Raw genomic sequence first — 16,040 nt, forward strand, 5'->3', positions numbered from 1 at the left:
CCGGTAGATCGGGGAGGTCTCATTGCCCGAGGGCTCGATTATTTAAAACAAAATGGACGATATCAGAAGCATGTTATACTACCTATCGATAATGCACTTCACGTTAGATATTTTTTTGCGGAACAGTAGGGTTTTTCATTCATAAATCAAGCTGAACCATCTAATAATGCTGCACACGCCATTTACCATGCTATTCTGATGATCTCGCTCATGAATGAAGGGACTAGAAGGACGTTGTGCAGAAAATGGTGCTGCCTGTGTGATGAGGAGAGGATAGGGAGGCATGCAACAGAGAAGTCTCGTTTGAGGAACCGCCACAAACGGAATCGACCTGGATATTCTCGCAACCATTCCCGGTCTTTCCTCTCTAGTCACTTACCTTCTTCTTGTTGTGAGAGCATTTTGCACCACAGTCATTTATGCTCTTCCTCTCTTTCCTTGGTGTTACTGTGGAGTCTGGGTTGCCTGCGTCGAAAACTGTCCACGTGTGAATTACTCAACCTGATGGCTTTGTGTCTTCCAGAATGGCGATGCGCTGCTGACACCACGCTTCGTCAACGAGACCGCAACGCTGATAGGGGGTGCTACACCAGTGGGTTTCACCGTTCAGCTTAGTAAATGAGAGGTTCCCAGTTGACAAAACCTTTAGCTCGCGTCTAGAGTCTCGAAGTTTCTCCAGGGACTGCTTGGGCTTGCCGGGTAGGGCTTTGGACCATATAATATACATATTGCGTGTGTAAAGGCGACATAGGATCACCGAATCTGAGAAGATTTAATATCAGAGAATTGTTTGCGGTATCATCTTTATCCCGGGGTTTATGCTTACGATTTTCGGACGAACACTTCAAGTCCTTTGATATGTACCCCGCGTACACATATGGAGACTATACTTTCTGCAGACACAGGCCTACCTCAATGCCCTCATAATGTTTTCCACTATTAGCGGATCTTGAAAGATCAGCAAGTATTCTGACAGTGCACAATATCCGGACCCGTTTACCATGGATGAAGGGGCGTGTGTGAGTACCTTGGAAGCGAAATGGAAGGATTCATGGACGAGATTCTAGTGGTCGGCCCGCTTTTTGCATTTGTCAACCCAACGTAATTTATCTGGTGGAACAGAATCTAGGACTTTCAAACATTATTCCATAGCCTCTGGCCGACCACAGCCAAATCCAGAAGCGTGCAAGCGGACCGTCTTCGTCTGTTTGAACCGAGACTTTGTAGCTTTGTAGTTCCAAGGTTCCCTGAGTTTCACGCCCAAAGATGGGGAGGCAGATCATGTACCGACAAAGCCGTAGACCTCTTTCTTCACTATACAATTCTAAGACCGAGCTCAACCTTCGCAAGAATATAGTCACTACTGTTCTCGAGTAGTCAACGCCCTCTTTACGTGACGGAAATGAATTTGAGGGCTATTTTAGCTTCATACACGCAGAACAGATTGGTTGTCTAATTAACCGAAAAAAAAAAAAGAAAAACAAAAGGGAACGGAATAGATGCAACTTCCTGGAACCCCCGGAGAAGGTGGCGACGGCCATCTTTTTCTTTCTAAGACCTCGATGTTACGCATACATCTACTGTGGAGCACATTGCTCCACAAAAGCAGGAATGAGCGGCTATGATTGTCCGCGCACGTTCGACTTTCAAGGCAAATAATGTCTAATGAAACTGTGAAGTTTAAAGGCGGAGCTAAGTATAACAAACAGTCTAGAAAAAGGCTGACCTTCGGCCGAACCATATGGGCTGCATCCCTACGGAATAATCCAATAGCGAGGCAGCCGTTAAGGTCCATGATGCAACGAATAACCTTCTCTTGGGTTCTCGAAAGATTTTAAAAGTAGCCACGCCAATGGCAGCTTTTTCAGCTGGGAAATAATATTGGGATTGGTGGGACGGGGGCGGGATATGGAGCCAGTCCTGTGTCCGTTCAATGTTCTGGACCTTCCCCGAGAAAGTCAAGTCGAGCACCCAGAGATAAGATACACCACTGTGGCTGGAGGTTGGAGGGGTTTGTTTCTTTTCTTCTTCTTTCTTTTTTCCCTGCAGATCGGAAACTCTATAGAGAGACAAGTGGGTAGATCACTAACTCTAAGTATGTCTGGTATGTGGTCCATTTAGGGTAATGGCATTCCATGCACATATACTGTCCGTTAGGATTAACGGGTGACTTGATTGCAATTGAGAGGCAGAAGAATTGATATCTTATCTGCCGGATGATCTGACTCGAGCTCAGCGTTATACTATGCATGCAGACAACGGGATCGCCTTTAACATCCACAGGGAGTCCATCGGATGACCATTGTATACATTTCCATTGCATAAATAATATGAGTTTCAAGGGTGGGGCAGATCATACAGCCGAATGGGACAATTTTTGTCAACACGCAGGGTTCGACAAAGTTAAAAAAGTGAGCAATAAACCAGGAAGCGTCAGGATTTGAAGCCATGGATATCACATTTGCATTTTCTCGTCTCATGTGGGAAACCTTACGCTTATCTTGGTGAAGGACTGCCCTTTAGACTTTTGTACCTTGTGCGAACCCAGTAGCGTGTGGCTCAAAAGGGCCCATCACCTTGCCGGTCATCTTGGCCTCGATAAATTAAGGGATGACGGGATTGAGCTGGAATTTTAAGGTAAGTGTCAAGGAAAAAAGTTCGTCGTTGAACAACGTTTAACCCAAAATTCTGGGTCCCATATTGGCATGGCCATGTCGATTTCGAAAAGGTACAAAAGCTTCCACGACCCTCAAGTCTTTGAAAGAGACCGTAACTACGACACCAGGACCAGAATTCACACATTTTGTTTGATTCATGGCTAGTTAGCTATTATGTCTAAATTAGACAACCCAATCGACACAAGTAGCAAGTGTCATACACAATCAGTCGGCGATGAAGATCCAGCTCGCAGGGGGTCACCGTTCGATTTCGATCCCGGTCACAGATTTCATGGCAGTCTGATAATAGAGGAAAGCGTATCACACACAAAAGGACATAATATATCGACTGCAGAAGAACTTCGGCAAAATTCGAGCCTCCTTGGAGAATATGAGGATTATTTCGACAAAACACGTATCGTGAAGAGGAAGTTATCGCAGAACGACCCATAGGTATAACTCTGGGGTAAAGATATGACAAAAGTGAGAGAAGCAAAAACTCGAAATCCTATCCCGTGAGTACGCTTGGGCCTTTCGTGCGGTGTTTTCCATATACGACTTAGCATTACGGTACGTATATAGATGGTATTCACTCTTCCCAGCTACGATATTGACCCGGCCTAGATAGACTCTGTCCTTTGCATACATACATTGCTTGTGGTCCTTATTTATCGCCCTGTGGCCACGTGGTTCCTCCTAGAAGGTGTGGTATACGTTCACGGATTATTGCCCCAGATTATGTCTTCGTATTGCGGGATATACTGCCGCTTCAGAGAACCGCGGTTTGCTTAGATATAAAGATGAAATTCATGGTTGGTTCATAGACTGCTTGTGTTCACCCAGTAACACCTTTTCAAGAGTAATTGGAACCCCCCACTCAAAGTGACTGATTGTGGTTGCCACTGGCCGTGGAGGGTAGTTCAAGGTTTAGTATATTGGCCTCGATTTTGGAGCTTCGAGGGAGAGTTTCACCCATGAAGCTTAAGTGACTATGAGTCTTTTAATTAATTTTCCATTTGTCCCTCGGTGCGAACGGGTGTGTTTAAAGTTCAACTCATCTAAGGACCACCGGTTATGCGAAGCGTAAAAGGTCCATGGGTTCGATCGCCGGAAACTTTGTCACCATGGACAATTTTTCTTTTTTATGATCACCAGTGAACTATCTGTCCAGAGAGACTCCCCACATAAAAAACATATATAATATCATGTATACCCTTTTGTCCTTTTCCACCGGGTGATATTGATCGAAATGACGAATGGTCGTATGAGACAGGCCGTTGCCTTTCTATACATTAGCCGGTGGCAGCTTGGTCAGTGCGCAAATAGTTATGGATCGTGGTCTGACCGGAGAGCTATCCCCATGTGCAGTAGGGATATAACCTTAGCGACCATGACATCTGCCGATGATTAACCCAGTGTTGTAGTTGCAATGTCTGCAGAAGACTGTCCCGGAAGTGTCCTGCACACTCAATGACATTGCTTGCCAATGCGCGAATGAAGGCCTCCTTAAACTTCTGTCACGCTGCATGGTTACGAACTGTACTATGCTCGAGTCACTTGGTAGGCAGACACCATTCTTTTCAAGACCGTCCGATGTCACACTGACCTTCTACATCCAGAGCTGGTCAAACTCGAGGCGGTACAATGCAGCCTACCCCGGAATAACCACCACCAGCTCGTCGTGGGGTTTGCAATTGCAACGCCAGTTGTGACTTTCACGATGTTATTCTTGCGGGTTATATCTAGGTTATGGATCATCCACGGACTGTGGTGGGATGACTGCATGCACATCATTGCGGGTGTAAGTTTGCTCCTTGGTACCAGTTCCCAGGTTCTTTGGCACGAGCTTAAGACTGACCCTGGCGGCTCATTATTGAAGGGATTTGCAATACCTTTAACCGTTTTTGCGAACCTCTGTAAGTGCCACTCGTGGCCGACTGACCCTTGGCCTGTCTAACGTCCTAACTCTATTGAAAAGGCTCCGATAATGGCTTTGGATACCATCTCTATGACATCGACGTCAGGTCATCCTCGCAAATATCGCACCTGATTTTCTGGTGTAAGTCCAGCCAGCAGTCTTATGTATTTTCCCATTTTCCTTGCAAAGCTAACCGGGTGTTGCTCAGGGTATCTTTGTATGATATTATGGCCTTGTACGATCTTTTTCATTAAGTTGTCTATCCTCTTTCTTTATCTCCGTATCTTTCCGCACCGCACTTTCAAGGTGATGGTTTACATCTCCATGGGCATCTTAACTTTGTCTTTTCTGGTCCTTATGCCAATGGCCATTTGGCAATGCAACCCGATTCATGCCGTCTGGGACTTCGACATCAAAAATGCACATTGTTTGAGTATATCCAATATCGCGTACGCCAATGCTGCCGTCAATATCGCAACGGAAATAATGATATTCATTCTCCCCCTGCCCGTGCTCCGGACACTGCATGTCCCCAGCAAAAAGAAGATGGCACTCTGCAGTATATTTGGCATTGGTGTAATGTACGTCCGTTTCTTCCCAATACGGTCCTGGAGTCATTCGTTGAACTAGAAACAGTGTCATTGCGATCGCCACGGCACGCCTGGGCACGCTCTCCAGTGTGGGAACGTATAATGACCCCACTTACTCTCAAGTTCCTGTTTACGTCCTCAGCTGCGCCGAGACAGGGATGGCTCATATCTGCGCAGCTGCGCCGGCGTTGTACAAATCTGTTGTCGAGACCAAGCGTAATGCATTTCCAACAACCGAGCCCGCTCCTGTCGCTTTCGCGCAGAGGCTTTCGGAGACAAGCTCTCCACCGGGGTCAAGTCAACAAGCAAAGAACAAAATTTACCATTCGTCGATGAACCTGTCGGACCTGGCGATTATGGGCCGTGCTTGGACACAGGATCAGGATATCGAATACACTCCGTCGTCTCCTGCTCACCCGGACGTCTCGCCATGTATTGACGCTCACCACGCCGACCCAGAGTCTGCCTATGGGCTAAAGTAAAGTTACGGCCATTTGACACTTATGGTTGGGTTTTATCTCTGGGTACGATTACTTCACGGGCTTCCATATTTAATCTAGTTAGTATCTATTTGTGGCGACTCAAATTGAACCTGTTGAAGTAAGACGCAGACTTCCCTTTTCCCGTCTCGTGTGAACTAATTTGTGGAAGTAATTGTCCGTCGTATTCAATTAATGATTGATATAATACACAATACAAGCCCTTTACAGATATAATTCAACTCCAGCGCATCAATCCTCGCCTTTCCTCTATCCTCAAGTTTATACGTTGGCATTTATTTATGATTGTCCGCTTTTCTGACGTGTCACAATATAAGATGTCTGGTCCCGGCACCCTTTCCAACCTCCTCCTAACTAGGAACACGCACTCAATTCCATCTAATACTTAAAATAACTAGTCGCACCATAGTTCAAAGCTAGGCTATTCCAGCTATTTAGCATGCGACCTACGCTCCGGACTCGCTATGTCCTTACGTGCGAAGCTGGAGGAGTCGATGCTATCTGTGATGCCTGTCGGCAGATTTCGGCAAAGCGTTCCACGTTCCTCTGGCCGACAACAGGATATACTTGGAAGACAGGGCCTTCTTATCGTCAAGGTTGGCTAGACTAGCAAGAGCTCCACAGTTCCTGCCGGGTGTTCTACTCAGTAGCAAATGATGCTAGCAGGACTAATGATCGAGTACAACCCGTGGAGTTGTGGGCCGGTAAAGATGGCAATAGTGGCATTTCACTATTGATCCAGAAAAGTCTAGAGACGAGGTGCTTGGCATCTAATTCTCGAGACCCTAAACCCCTTACGTGCGACCTGAAGTACGGGAACTCCTTTCAAATGCATGTTGCTCCCCGGATGTATAACCCTTCTCAGAGGATGTTCGAAGTTTGATATTGCATTGCAACAATGCCGACTGGACACGAGATCATAAAAATTGCACTTCGGAAAGGTATGAAATCCCGAATATGAAACTGATCGATTGCCAATCTCCCGAAATAGTGAGGTCGCACTCGTCGAAATGGGTGGCACTAAGCTATATCTGAGGTCGTTCAATTACTGCTGTTGGAGAGCCATCTGGTTCATCAATACAGGCCGAACAACTACAACCTCCCAGTCTTCCACAGGTCGTACACAATGCTATAGATGTAACAAAAGCTCTCGGACATCGGTTTCTCTGGATAGATAGATACTCCATCAACCAGGCCGACACGGCTGGGAAGCAGCAGGTCATGCTCATGGAAATGATTTTACAAAGGTGCAGCGATCACCATTATGGCCGCAGCTGGGAGTCACCGAAACGTTATCCAGGGAAGATAGTGGTCACTATGGAATATTCATCAATACAGAAGATGACACCCGAACTCCCATTGTGAGTGCCCCATATAAGGGCGGACCTTATATCCCAAAGAGTTGGAGTTCACTGGAAAGGTAATTCCACCGCAATTTCTCGAACTAGAAATGTATGATAACGAACCTGTGTTAATGTACCTTGGGAACCCAGTTAAATTCCATCTGTTCCGAGAAGCAGGCACACCGAGTCATTTCATAGATCCATTACAAACGGAGGAAGTGGAAGCAGTGTTTCTAGGGAGGTCACTAATCCATATCTTTCTGCTCGTTGTAGAATGGAGACAGGAATGGGCATCTCGCTTGGGAGTTGCAGAAGTGACTCATGATAACCCTGATTGTATACGCATGAGCGATGAATACGGAGGGTTTCCTAGCTCTATTTGGGAATTAGATTCCCGGACAAAAAAGATTCGACTTTTGTCCAAGTGAAACTTGATGTAGAATTTGAATTTCCTAAATTTTTTTTATTAATATGCTTGTTCTTTGGTAGGTGTTTGGTATCTAATGGAAAATATCGCTTTCGCGGAATCACTCTCCATATCCTCTCCATCCGTAATTATTCCCCATAAATTGATGCATTTGAATTTTTTTATTTTTTATTTTTTTTTTTGAAAAGAAAAAATACACGAAAAGAAAATAAAAGATATAGAATTTGTAGACTTAATCATGATCCCTGAGAATGGACACAAGCATACGCATGAGCATTGAATATTCTGGAAATCTAGGGCTTTGTTATACGACGATCTCACTCTGAACTAGGTTTCAAGGTTTATCCTCGGCACATCATTATGTTGTTGTTTGAGATAGATCGCAAGCAGCCCCATGAGAGTTAATGGAGGCCTGTAGTAAGCTAGGCACTGCCGGCCTCTGACATGAGTAAAGATTAGAGGATCATGTCTCGCATAGAGACACGGCATGGAATGACAGACACAAAAGGCAACAATGCCTTCTTACAAGTGGTAGTTGAAAATGTACCGAGGGTCTCGAACTTCACGAATCATGATCTCTACCAGCCCTATCTTCCGGTTGACCTACTCTTTGAATTTCTCTCCAAAGCACAGATCACAAGCCAAACAAAAGGGCAGGCAAACGTAACCAACTGATGTCTTAGGCCCTCGTATTCAACGATCGAAGTACGACGGCCCCAAAACCACCCTTGGCATCAAAAAGCCATAGATTTCTCCGATGACATGCCGAGAACTAGGCAAATTCCGTATCAGATCCCTCACCCATGGATAATACCCGACTTTGCACGAATCATACCTGCAAATGTGAAACGGACGAATCGGTCCAGCAAAGGCCAGCTTGTTTTAGCGCTAGCCCTAACCTACATAGTTTGGTCCTTGGACATAGAGGTGAATCCTCCGGGACCCACTAGGGTTTGGTTCCCGTTTTCCTTTCTAGCGTCGAGAGGTCTGAGGCACGAAAGGGGATTATCATGGATATTTTAGACACAGATGTGCAATACGGCGGCTTCATGTAAAGAGCGTCAGGGTCATCCCTACATTCCATATTGAGTGTGACTAGCCCGAGATCATCTACGGGACCTTTGTAGGAATGAGATTGATCTGAAGACATCCCACATGGCATGGATAAACTTTGACCGTTCAACCCCAATAATAGGTTCAAGTGGACCCAACCCAAAATGGGATGGAACTCCGGTTCGATCGCTTTAGCTATTGCTTTGGATCCCCAAGACCGATGAATTTTGCCCAAGCGCAAAATGCCGATTGGACGTCAGATGGGGGAATCAGGGGTTCGTCGGAGACCTTGAGACCTTAAGACTATGGATTTTCTAGTGGGAATCGGGATATGACCGTCTCGCAATAGTGCCGTTAGATTGCTAGGATACCTGACAGGGTTTCCACTTTGAAACAGGGCCGGGCTTTGTCGACCATAGGATTTTTTCTTAAAAAAACCAGAGTTAGGATAATAGTAATACCCTCAACCCATGGCGCAGCAAATAAACTCAACTTTGGGGTTGAAGGCCACCGGTGGATGCAGGGTAAACATCGGAGGTTTGCTAGGATGATGGGTCTCGAATAGAGAAATGGTATAGGGTGTATATATATAGGAGCATTGGTCCTTGAGTCCATCATTGATTCTCCAGGATATCTTCCACAGGCTCCTCTTTAATACCCCTACGTACCATATTACAACACCTATCCAACTGAACAAGATGGTGGCTTTGCCGTCTCTCCTCATCTCCGCCCTGGCTACTCTGGCAGCAGCTAGCCCCATCGCTGAGCCTGACAGCCAGTCCCTGGAAACCAGACAGTTCGGCATGACCGCTAATGATCTCGGCACCGGTGCATGCAAAGATGTAACACTGATCTTCGCCCGAGGCTCTACGGAAATGGGCAACATGGTTCGTTGACGTGTCGATATGTTACCTATATACCACTGACATAGACAGGGCACGGTCATTGGACCCCCTCTCTGCTCGGCGTTGAAGAGTAAGCTCGGTGCCGACAAGGTCGCCTGCCAGGGCGTGGGCGGCATGTATACCGGAGGGTTGATGCAGAACGCTCTTCCCCAGAACACTGACCCTGGTGCCATCTCGACGGCGAAGTCGCTCTTCGAGCAAGCCAGCACTAAGTGTCCCAATACCAAGATCGTGGCTGGTGGATACAGGTATGACTATCTCCTATCCTTACGCTGTAGACTATAATGCCCAAACACTTACTGATGAAAATCTTAATCCTTAGTCAAGGCAGTGCTGTCATCGACAATGCGGTCCAGCAGCTTTCCTTCGACGTCAAGGATAAGGTTAAGGGTGTTGTTTTCTTCGGGTTCACCCGTAACCTCCAGGACAAGGGCCAAATCCCCAACTACCCCAAGGACAATGTCAAGGTCTTCTGTGCGATGGGCGACCTTGTCTGCGATGGCACGCTTATTGTCACCGCTGCCCATCTGACGTATACCATCAATGCGCCGGACGCTGCGTCTTTCCTTGCCTCCAAGGTTCAGTTGGCTTAGTCTACCGAGCTTGGCAATAGATAAGCTAGATGGGACACGGTTGATCGAATAGTGTGTGCTGGTCACTTTCTTTCTCGTGTACTGTGTACCTGTGTGAGATATGGTATTAAAGAGGGAATTCTTGTAAAGTAATAGTTCTTATTCCTTGCTAGTGGCCCTGTTAAGCCTTGTTTCGTGCTCAGTATACTATATAGGAAGCTTTAGGCAATCCGCGTCTTAGTATAGGCGAACAGGAAATTCACTCTGCAGATACCAAGTCGGTAAGTGCGCGAGGTACGAAATTGGTCGGCAGAGTACCGTAGGGCTCAGTGAGTCATATAGGAGAGTGAGCTGAATATGTTCCCATCATGTGGGTAGTGAGACAACCGCACCGATTACAGAAACGTGGTGCCTGGACCCGTGGCTAGAGGGTTTTTGAAGGATTTAGTCACGAATTATTAGTGCGCTAGGAGGAGGCCAAGCAACACATGCACAATAGATATCTTTGACTACTTTTTATGCCCGCTGAGCAGTTTAGTAGTAGAGACGGATGTGGCACTATAAGGCAACGTTTACAATAATGTGGTTGGGGTTGCTTCTAGTCTCCGTCCAGGGCCAAGGCATGCGAAAGGTCCCTTTCATCCACAGGGCAGTGTATGTAGTTGAGCTGAGGAACGGGCATCTGGAATTCTTGATCTGGTTGACCTCGTACTATCCTACTTCTAAATACAAGTAGCAATATCCTCACAGGACTCAAAATCTGCTAATGATCTGACGCGGGGAGTAACTGGTTCTCCTATCTTGTATACCGCTGATCAGGCCTTCAAATTCCTGGCAATGGCCTTGCTGCATTCTGCAATCAAGCCCTGACGTATTCTTCTGTCCACTTCTCTAACTCCTTGATAGCTTTTACATCATCGAGTGCCCATGGATCAGCAAAGTCATTTAAGGTCAATTCAGAGCTACGTCCCCGAATGTTGTTCCAAATTCTCATCCATTCACTTTCCTCAGTGGCCTCTTTAGCAACTTTCAATCGCCAATACTTCTCTGTGCCTAGGCGAGGAGCGAAGGCATTTATAAGCCCGCAAAACGGGAGTTGGGTGCTTTCAGTGTTCGTAGCGAGGGCAGCAAAGCCTCTCATCGCATCATTAAAGGTAAGTCCGGGCTGGGATACTGCTACGCTGGGCGCCATCCCAGTCCCAATGCTCAGGACGCAATCGGCTTTTCGCTGTAGGCCGTACTCGGACAGGCCCTTGGTTCAGAGCCATGAACGTTAAATCGCAAATCAGGGTAGGAAGATAGTCAAGACGTCTATAGGATGGAGTACTACCATCCTACCTGATTGTTGGCTAGCAGCCCGCCGTCCACGAGCTTTACCTTGCCAACCTTCATAGGTGCAAAGTACCCTAGTGCGGCCAATGCAGCGCGTGCAGCCTGCCACACCTTAATCCCGGCAGGGTCAGGATGCGGCGGATCGGAGTCACTCGTATACGAACGGAGGAAGACGGGCGCCCGGTGACTACCGCTTTCTTGGCATGCTGCCATGAGGAACCTGGGATGGGGTGACCAATAAGGCATCCGGCGGATATATCAAGGAACAGAAGCTTGTATAGTACACTTTGCATGAATTACTGTTTCCCAAGAGCTCCCCACGAAGCTTCCGTCTCCTACCTAAGCAAATGCTCTTGATCCTATGCTATTCGTGTGGCTTACCCACGCTAGCTACACCCCCTCCTTAAGCCTGTGGTCACTGGAAGACTCATGCTTGTAGATGGATAGTTTTAGTCACGTCTCATTGCCAAATGCACGGTCGTTGTTGTGGCCTTGATCATGCGCATCGGCGAAATTTTAGATAGTTTGAATATATTTGCGTACATATTTATCAAGACACTATGCGTAAGAGGTGCAAATCAAGAGGGAAAAATAATCATTAGAGCCGAATCGTTGTCATTGTATTATGTTAAACACGAAGCTTACTGGAGACTTGGACCATGCCTTGTTCGCAGGATTCAAGCCGACTACCGTGACAGGTGGATGAAAATGATGATTATTTGTCTCTTCGGGGGCAATAAATAATTTCCCTGACGTAAGTTGTTACTTCTCATTCGCTTGCCCGGGGGGAATGATTCTAGCGTTCGGAGGGAAATGGGCGAGGAGGGGGAGGGGGAGGTTTAGAACGATAAACCATGTCTGCTGGGGCTCTTGGTAAGTTGTTTTGAGCTTTTCTTATGTCAGACACTATATGGATTAATATAGCTTTCGGAAGCTAAGATGAAAACGAGCCTAGAGGTAAGGTAGAAACTCCATATTTGAACTTAGAACGGAAAGCCGAGAGGGGTTGGACATCTCACCTTGCATGGAGCTAAGCAAAGACATCCTCACCACTTGCAACTGTAATCCATGTTCATCCAGGGCTATTAGTGTAGTACCTTTTTACTTTCTGTTCCCCAGCCTATAGAAGAGCGAGGAGAGTGTCTCGGGTGATGTGCATGGTTTAATCTATTGAAACTATACTGCGGGCTCCTGGAAAAGGTTGTTACTTTCTTGATCGCTTCCTGCATATCAGCCTTGAACACCCATATATATGACTGTCCTCTAATGGAATAACGACTATATCTGAAGATCGACTAGTATGCATATAACCATAGAGGGTCCTCTGGTATACATTGCCGAGGTTCTGGCTGTTATCGTGCACATCCAGTTATAGGCCAGGTTCAAAGCCCTTAAAAAGGGTTGCGCGAGGTGATATATTGCATATAGCATCGTAGCATTTGTTTGATGAGTCCCCTTCTCCACCACAACTCACTTGGTTTTCTCTGTCATTTGTGATATCTCCTGTTGACCAGTGAGTCAGTGGCCACTGTAGCCGATATGTAGGTTTAGTTGCGCCCTTCTCAAGCTAGTTATGATACCATGTAACCATTCTCCAACATATGTTCGTGATGCCGAGCCGCTATTTCATGTACTGACTCCTCTCGCTTGATAGCCATACATTATCTGCCAATAGAGCCTTAGAATATTGCTGCCTTAAGGCCACAGCCTTCCTAAAGCGGAAGGCACGTGCGAGCGACTCCACCAGATGCAGAGAATTCAACGCTCATCTTCATCGTTTAGAATCAGCTAACAACAACTCGTGAATATTTTCCTATTTCAGTAGACCGAGATGAAGCCTTGACATCTTTTTGTTACCTTGCGAGAACAAAAAAAATCGCCCTTGCCCCGTGGCCTATATTGACACGGATTCCGTCACTGAATGACCCAGTCTTTCAGACCGGGCATGAACAGCCCCATCCATTGGACGTATGTATATAGGGCAATGTAGTGAAATCTAGGTTAAGAATGTCACACATGGCTTGTCTGTCGACATCCGCTTGGCATTCGAAGAGTTCTAGGTCCAATTAGCCTCTGATGTTCGCGGCGGCGTGATAGCCCCGAAGCTAAAGTACTTGCAGCGGGGGAGCTTCGACTTGGAGTAGTGCTGTAGTATTCAATTACTTAAATTAATTTTCAATACGAAGTCCTCGCAATTCCCTATGCGGGACACATTGTTCTAGCAGTTTTAGGAAGGTTACCTTTTGGGACGGGGAGTGGACGGTTCCGCAAGGATGTGTGCGTATCACGACATCGTCAGCAAATGAACGGGCTCTATCAGACCCGATCTACACACACCAGACCCTTGCGCCATCTGGGGTTGCGTAGTTACAAAATATTTGCCATTTGAAGAAGTTTAAGAATCTTCTTTCTTCCATGGTTATATAATTAACTTGTCGGATCAGCTACAACCACGAATTTAGGTGTGCGACTTGATAGCCAATGGCTACCAAATTCGGGAAAGATGATACTATCAAGTATCAGACAGGGTCCAGTGTGGACGAGGAGGCTCCCCGCGAGGAAGTCGGGGCTGTTGACCCCCTCGCAGCTCCCTTGAAAAGAAGCTTGAAGTCGCGGCATCTGCAAATGATCGCAATTGGCGGTAAGACCATTTTTGTCTTTATTTGTGGGTATATTATATCACTTCTCTAAACACAGTACTATAGGTATTATCGGCCCGGGATTGTTGGTCGGTTCGGGAAATGCACTGAATAAGGGTGGCCCGGCCGGATGCTTGATCAGTTTCTCGCTTGTCGGGATTATCGTCTATTTTGTTATGTAAGTCTATTGTGGATATATCGTTCGCGTCGTCGGCTGGTCGCTAATAGAGAGAATAGGCAATCGCTGGGGGAATTAGCAACGGCCATCCCCGTGTCAGGATCTTTTACCGAATACGCGCAACGATTTGTCGACGACTCGCTGGCTTTCGGACTGGGATGGGCGTACTGGTATTTATGGGTGACAGTAAGCCTGCCACACCCCTTCGCTAAGATATATGCTGACCGCACAGATTCTGGCGAGCGAATATAATGCGATTTCACTTGTTATCGGCTACTGGACGGATGCGGTACCTCAATGGGGCTGGATCATTATCTTTTGGGTCCTTTTCTTGGGGTTATCCAACCTCGGTGTCCTCGCTTATGGCGAGATGGAGTTTTGGCTATCATTGTATGTGTCTCGCTTCGTTGGCCCAGTTGCCTTGCTGACACGCTATCAACAGAATCAAAGTGCTGGCACTGCTTGCTTTCTTCATTTTAGCCATCTGTATTAGCACGGGCGGTATCGGGCCTGGCCCTATTGGGTTCAAATACTACCATGACCCAGGCGCATTTGCCGATTCCATCAACGGTGTCGCGAGGACATTTGTCGTTGCTGGTACACTCTATGCGGGCACAGAGATGTAGGGTCCTACCCTCTCCATGGCAGGTAGACGAGTTCTAACAATCGCAGGGTCGGTGTGACTGCAGGAGAGTCAGCAAACCCGCAAAAGGCTGTACCGGTTGCTATCAAGCAGGTGTTTTACCGTATTCTGATCTTCTACATCGGTAACCCTCGCTCAAATCGTTACCATACGGCATGAACGAGAGGCACTGACAAGCAGCAGGAACCTTCTTCTTCCTGGGAATCCTACTCCCATACAACCACCCAAAGCTCCTCAGCGCCAGCTCCACCGCAGCAAGCTCTCCCTTGACAATCGCCCTCAGCGATGCGGGCATCCTCCCAGCCGCGCATCTGATCAACGCCTTGATCGTAATCAGCGTCATCTCCGCCGGAAACGGATCACTGTATGTCGCATCACGAACGATGCTCTTCATGGCTCGCAACGGCAAGGCTCCGCGTTTTATAGGCCGCACCAATTCGCGCGGTGTTCCCTGGGCGGCTCTTATTTTCTCCAATATCTTCACATGCATCGTGTTCTTGACTCTCTCCTCGGGCGCGGGCCGTATCTATTCAGCGTTGATCACCCTGGCTGGGGGTGAGTGAAACTCCAACCCCCCTTAAATCCCCTAATACACACTAATCCGAAACAGTGGCAACCTTCGTGGTTTGGGCTGTCATTTGCATCGCACACATCCGTTTCCGCAAGGCCATGGTCGTACAAGGTGACGATCCATCTCGACTGCCATTCCGTGCGGCACTCTATCCGTACGGAACGTATTTTGCCCTAGGTGCAACGATCTTCCTTATTTTCTTCCAGGGGTACACAGCTTTCTTGAATCCATTCAGCGTCGACGACTTTGTTATCAACTATATCCTACTTCCGGTGTTTGTCATGCTGGTTGTGGGGTACAAAATCTGGCATAAGACGACGATCGTCAAGCTTGAGGAGATGGACATCTGGACAGGGAGGAGGGTGACCGTTATTGATGAGACGGCCAAATCGAAAAGCTGGAAGTCTACATTGAAGGATATAATTGTTGGTTGAATGCTGTTTTATTTCCGATAGAAATGAATTCATGTCTGCCATGGCATAGTACTGATATATCGGGGTTAAAAACTTGTAAACCCCGGGAGTAGATTTCAAGCAGAAATTATGGATAGAGATCCTACGCTGGAGTGTTCCATAGTATTGAGATCGGGTCTCTTGGTAGTCGCTAAATTAAACCTCACACTGCTACCGTATCACTTCCCTTAATGAAAGCGATGATTCCTAAAGAAAACTGGTTGTATTTGCCTAAGCTTGAAAACTTGACTTCGTTGTCA

The 16,040-nt window shown here is 46.9% G+C and overlaps 5 protein-coding genes across 5 annotated transcripts; 4 read left to right on the plus strand and 1 right to left on the minus strand.

Annotated features, from left to right (window-relative positions):
* The first annotated feature begins 141 nt into the window (after window positions 1-141).
* On the plus strand, window positions 142-740 carry BDW43DRAFT_264606 (uncharacterized protein). The gene is made up of 2 exons (XM_032040683.1): window positions 142-592; window positions 650-740. The coding sequence occupies exons 1-2, from the start codon at window positions 199-201 to the stop codon at window positions 658-660; spliced, it is 405 nt and encodes a 134-aa protein (XP_031903926.1). The 5' UTR covers window positions 142-198; the 3' UTR covers window positions 661-740.
* Window positions 741-3,985: 3,245 nt separating this feature from the next.
* BDW43DRAFT_307377 (CFEM domain-containing protein) lies at window positions 3,986-5,647 on the plus strand (the record flags this gene model as incomplete). Its single annotated transcript, XM_032046234.1, has 6 exons — window positions 3,986-4,024; window positions 4,082-4,217; window positions 4,277-4,573; window positions 4,636-4,716; window positions 4,784-5,156; window positions 5,212-5,647. The coding sequence occupies 6 exons, from the start codon at window positions 3,986-3,988 to the stop codon at window positions 5,645-5,647; spliced, it is 1,362 nt and encodes a 453-aa protein (XP_031903927.1).
* A 3,539-nt stretch (window positions 5,648-9,186) lies between these two features.
* Window positions 9,187-9,986, plus strand: BDW43DRAFT_307378 (cutinase family protein; the record flags this gene model as incomplete). Its single annotated transcript, XM_032046235.1, has 3 exons — window positions 9,187-9,375; window positions 9,424-9,641; window positions 9,716-9,986. The coding sequence occupies 3 exons, from the start codon at window positions 9,187-9,189 to the stop codon at window positions 9,984-9,986; spliced, it is 678 nt and encodes a 225-aa protein (XP_031903928.1).
* Window positions 9,987-10,824: 838 nt separating this feature from the next.
* Window positions 10,825-11,510, minus strand: BDW43DRAFT_307379 (uncharacterized protein; the record flags this gene model as incomplete). Its single annotated transcript, XM_032046236.1, has 2 exons — window positions 10,825-11,217; window positions 11,304-11,510. 2 exons carry the CDS (start codon window positions 11,508-11,510, stop codon window positions 10,825-10,827), a joined length of 600 nt encoding a protein of 199 aa, XP_031903929.1.
* A 2,268-nt stretch (window positions 11,511-13,778) lies between these two features.
* On the plus strand, window positions 13,779-15,762 carry BDW43DRAFT_307380 (amino acid permease; the record flags this gene model as incomplete). Its single annotated transcript, XM_032046237.1, has 8 exons — window positions 13,779-13,938; window positions 14,003-14,114; window positions 14,174-14,300; window positions 14,347-14,504; window positions 14,557-14,736; window positions 14,787-14,881; window positions 14,941-15,312; window positions 15,368-15,762. 8 exons carry the CDS (start codon window positions 13,779-13,781, stop codon window positions 15,760-15,762), a joined length of 1,599 nt encoding a protein of 532 aa, XP_031903930.1.
* Window positions 15,763-16,040: the final 278 nt, after the last annotated feature.

Source organism: Aspergillus alliaceus (assembly GCF_009176365.1).
Source record: "Aspergillus alliaceus strain CBS 536.65 unplaced genomic scaffold BDW43scaffold_6, whole genome shotgun sequence".
NCBI lineage: Eukaryota > Fungi > Ascomycota > Eurotiomycetes > Eurotiales > Aspergillaceae > Aspergillus > Aspergillus alliaceus.

What these genes read in the sequence shown, in the direction of transcription:
- BDW43DRAFT_264606 (XM_032040683.1), top strand. Translation starts at nt 199, where the DNA reads ATGATCTCGCTCATGAATGAAGGGACTAGAAGGACGTTGTGCAGAAAA.